The sequence below is a fragment of the Medicago sativa genome, chromosome 2, assembly GCF_051527215.1.
Source record: "Medicago sativa cultivar Bolivia chromosome 2, Bolivia_mono, whole genome shotgun sequence".
Taxonomy (NCBI): domain Eukaryota; kingdom Viridiplantae; phylum Streptophyta; class Magnoliopsida; order Fabales; family Fabaceae; genus Medicago; species Medicago sativa.
The window spans coordinates 78,847,762-78,850,563 of NC_140750.1; the positions used below are offsets into that span (position 1 = coordinate 78,847,762).

The 2,802-nt window shown below is 34.4% G+C and overlaps 1 protein-coding gene across 1 annotated transcript; it reads right to left on the minus strand.

The window, feature by feature from the left end:
• On the minus strand, positions 1-1,395 carry LOC146951113 (uncharacterized). The gene is made up of 3 exons (XM_085748714.1): positions 758-1,395; positions 328-678; positions 1-246 (listed from the first exon to the last, which is right to left on the minus strand). Exons 1-3 carry the CDS (start codon positions 830-832, stop codon positions 1-3), a joined length of 672 nt encoding a protein of 223 aa, XP_085604840.1. The 5' UTR covers positions 833-1,395.
• Positions 1,396-2,802: the final 1,407 nt, after the last annotated feature.

A 2,802-nucleotide genomic window follows, 5' to 3' on the forward strand; every position in this document is an offset into this window, starting at 1 on the left:
TTAAATCCTAGAAACCTTCATTACATTTGATGTACTTATATCCACAAACTTAAACTTAAGCTTATCCCCACCATGGAATCCGTTGTCTTTACAAAATTTGTTCCTCCCACTGTCAATCTTTGTTGCCTTCTTTTTTCCATCCCTTATTAGTACATCACATTTGTACTCGGTGCCTGTAGGTCCATACATATTAATAGCAGAGAAGCCTGAGCTTCTAATGTAATCACCAAATTCAATGTTCAGTGTCTGAAAAAAACAAAATGACAATTAGAATAGCTTTCAACTTTATAGAGATGTATCATTTTAGAAGGAGTTGTTGGTACTTACCAATTGATAACCTGCAGCCATATAAGGAGTTAAGATCATTTCATAATGGTTGAGATCCTCAATTCCTTGCTTGTAAGTGTGCCATGATGGCAATGAGTTGACATTCAAATGTCCACGAAATGCAGTGAATTGGAAACAATCATTCCCCAAGAACTTCATAAAGATCACTTTATCTTCATTCCAACCATAAAACTCCCTTAAGTTGATCCATCCCTCAGTCAGAAGTGGATGTTCAATGTTTTGATTGAACTTAACTTTGTGTCTATTGGATTTTGCATCAATCAATATAAATTCTCTTCCAAGTTTGTGGATAAAATGCTCAACAAAGGAAGGTCTAATCTCTCCATACGGCTGTAAATGAGATATATAGTTTAGATAATTCACTAAACAATATTCAATTGCTCAACATAAAATAATAGGAAGTTCTAACCTCATTGATGATATAAGCAGTAAGTATTTCTCCATTATCCCTATGAGTCCTTGAAGTTGATCCACCACCAGACATTGTATTGATAACAACAAATTTCCTACACTATATCATCAGAAAAGCACATTAGTTAAATTTTTTTTTTTTACACAAATTACAATAGTTTATTTACATAGGAAAGAATGAATGATAAATGAAACTAAATGTCATATGCATTGATAACTGATGCGTTTTCCTATTATGTGGGCGCATTTAATGTCCTATACTTGGGTTGCAAATAACGATAGAGTGCCTTAAGTTATTGGAATTTACATCAAAAGAAACTTAATTCACTAATTCTTAACTATTATTACTGTGACCTTAGACATTCCAACGTATAAACCATTATAGAAAAGCATTACTCCCAACTCTTCTTCTCTATTTCGACCTTAGAAACTCTTCACAACAGAAAAAAAAAACAATGGCTGGAAAAGGAACTCCAAGAAAACGTAAGACAACACCAGATGGAAATAACAGAAGAAAATCAACAAGAAGGGAGAAAACTACAAATCCTAAGCATACAAATCCAGATTTCCAAAAAACTACAGCTCTTATGACAGAGAAGGTAACAGAAACCAAGAGCAAGAGTAAGGAAGTCAAATCAGAGATTATTGTGATTTCATCAAGGTACTTATCCAATATGGTTTTTGGCTTTGTTCTTTCTGAGTTTCACATGACCTTAGAGTTTTTTTTGTTTAAAATGACTTATATTCAATAGTTTAACATGACCATCAACACGTTTCCTTACAGTTTATTGGAATAAATCTGGCAAATATAGATGTTTACATGGCATTCAAATGTTTCTGGAACATATTTTAAAAAATCTATGTGCTCACATGTCAGTGGAGTTGGATGGAATAAATCCTTGTATGTGCTTACATTTTCCTTAGAGTTTAATTGAATAAATCTGAAAACTACATGTGTTTACATGCCATTCAAGTTTTCTGGAACATAGGTGTTTAGATGGTAAGGCTAGACAGATCCTTGTAAGGCTAGGAAAATAGACATGTCCTAAAATCTATGTTCTCACACCTCAGTATAGTTGTATGGAATATGTGTTAACGTGTCGTCCTTTGAGTTGTTCTGGACAAGCTACTAATATTGTTCTACATCTGTTTTGGTATTTGATTGATTAGTCACCAAACTACCCCTAACAATAGTGGTGAGGAGGAGGCAGTCAATTACGACTCAACAGCATCGACACCAATCGCTGACCGTGGAAAGGTCATCAAGAAGTTTGCTCAGACAGAGAAAAAAGCCTCAAAGTCCAAGAATAAGCTTATTTTGGACAATCAAACAAAGTCAGCTCCTCCGGTTCTCAATCTAAGTAAAGGAAAAGGGTTACTTGATGACTTACAATACAACAAAATTAAGAAGAAATTGTTCTTAAAACCAGAAGAAGACGACGATCACGACTTTTACTTGAACTACCAACCTTGGACTCCTGTCGGATACGACGGCTTATATGGTGATTTCGATATTCCTGAAGTAAGTTATATTATCTATAAGCTATAAACATCTAAATGTTTTCATACTCCCTAATTGAGTTTAATGAATGTTTCAAAACGGTTTAATTATGCAGTGGATGCCAATAGCTTTCAGACCACCATCAAATATGGCAATTAATGATATATGTGCTTACACAGCAGCATACATTTTCATGTTGGACGAGGAAGATTCAACTAGGTTAGAAATTCATATATATCATTGTTAATATAATATCTAAAGATTCATGTAGTATAATGTGGCTGATCACATGTGGTTGCATTTCATTCTGTTTCGTAGGGACGAGGTTTTGATCAGAACAACATGTGGCGTATATGGGGATAGGAAGGCTCTAAAAACACTGATGTCTAGATGTCTTGTTGACCAGGAGGTGATTATTGTTTAACATTGTTTAACATCTACAAATGAAAGATGAACTATCTCAGCTGAAATGTGATTGTCATCATTTGCAGGTTATAAATCTGGTTGTGGCAAGACAGAATTGGTTTAAGCCTGCATTTGGC

What these genes read in the sequence shown, in the direction of transcription:
- LOC146951113 (XM_085748714.1), bottom strand. Translation starts at nt 832, where the DNA reads ATGTCTGGTGGTGGATCAACTTCAAGGACTCATAGGGATAATGGAGAA. An exon ending in CTGCTTATATCATCAATGAG is followed by an intron (nt 679 to 757) that starts GTTAGAACTTCC and finishes TCTCATTTACAG; the next exon opens with CCGTATGGAGAGATTAGACC. An exon ending in TGGCTGCAGGTTATCAATTG is followed by an intron (nt 247 to 327) that starts GTAAGTACCAAC and finishes TGTTTTTTTCAG; the next exon opens with ACACTGAACATTGAATTTGG.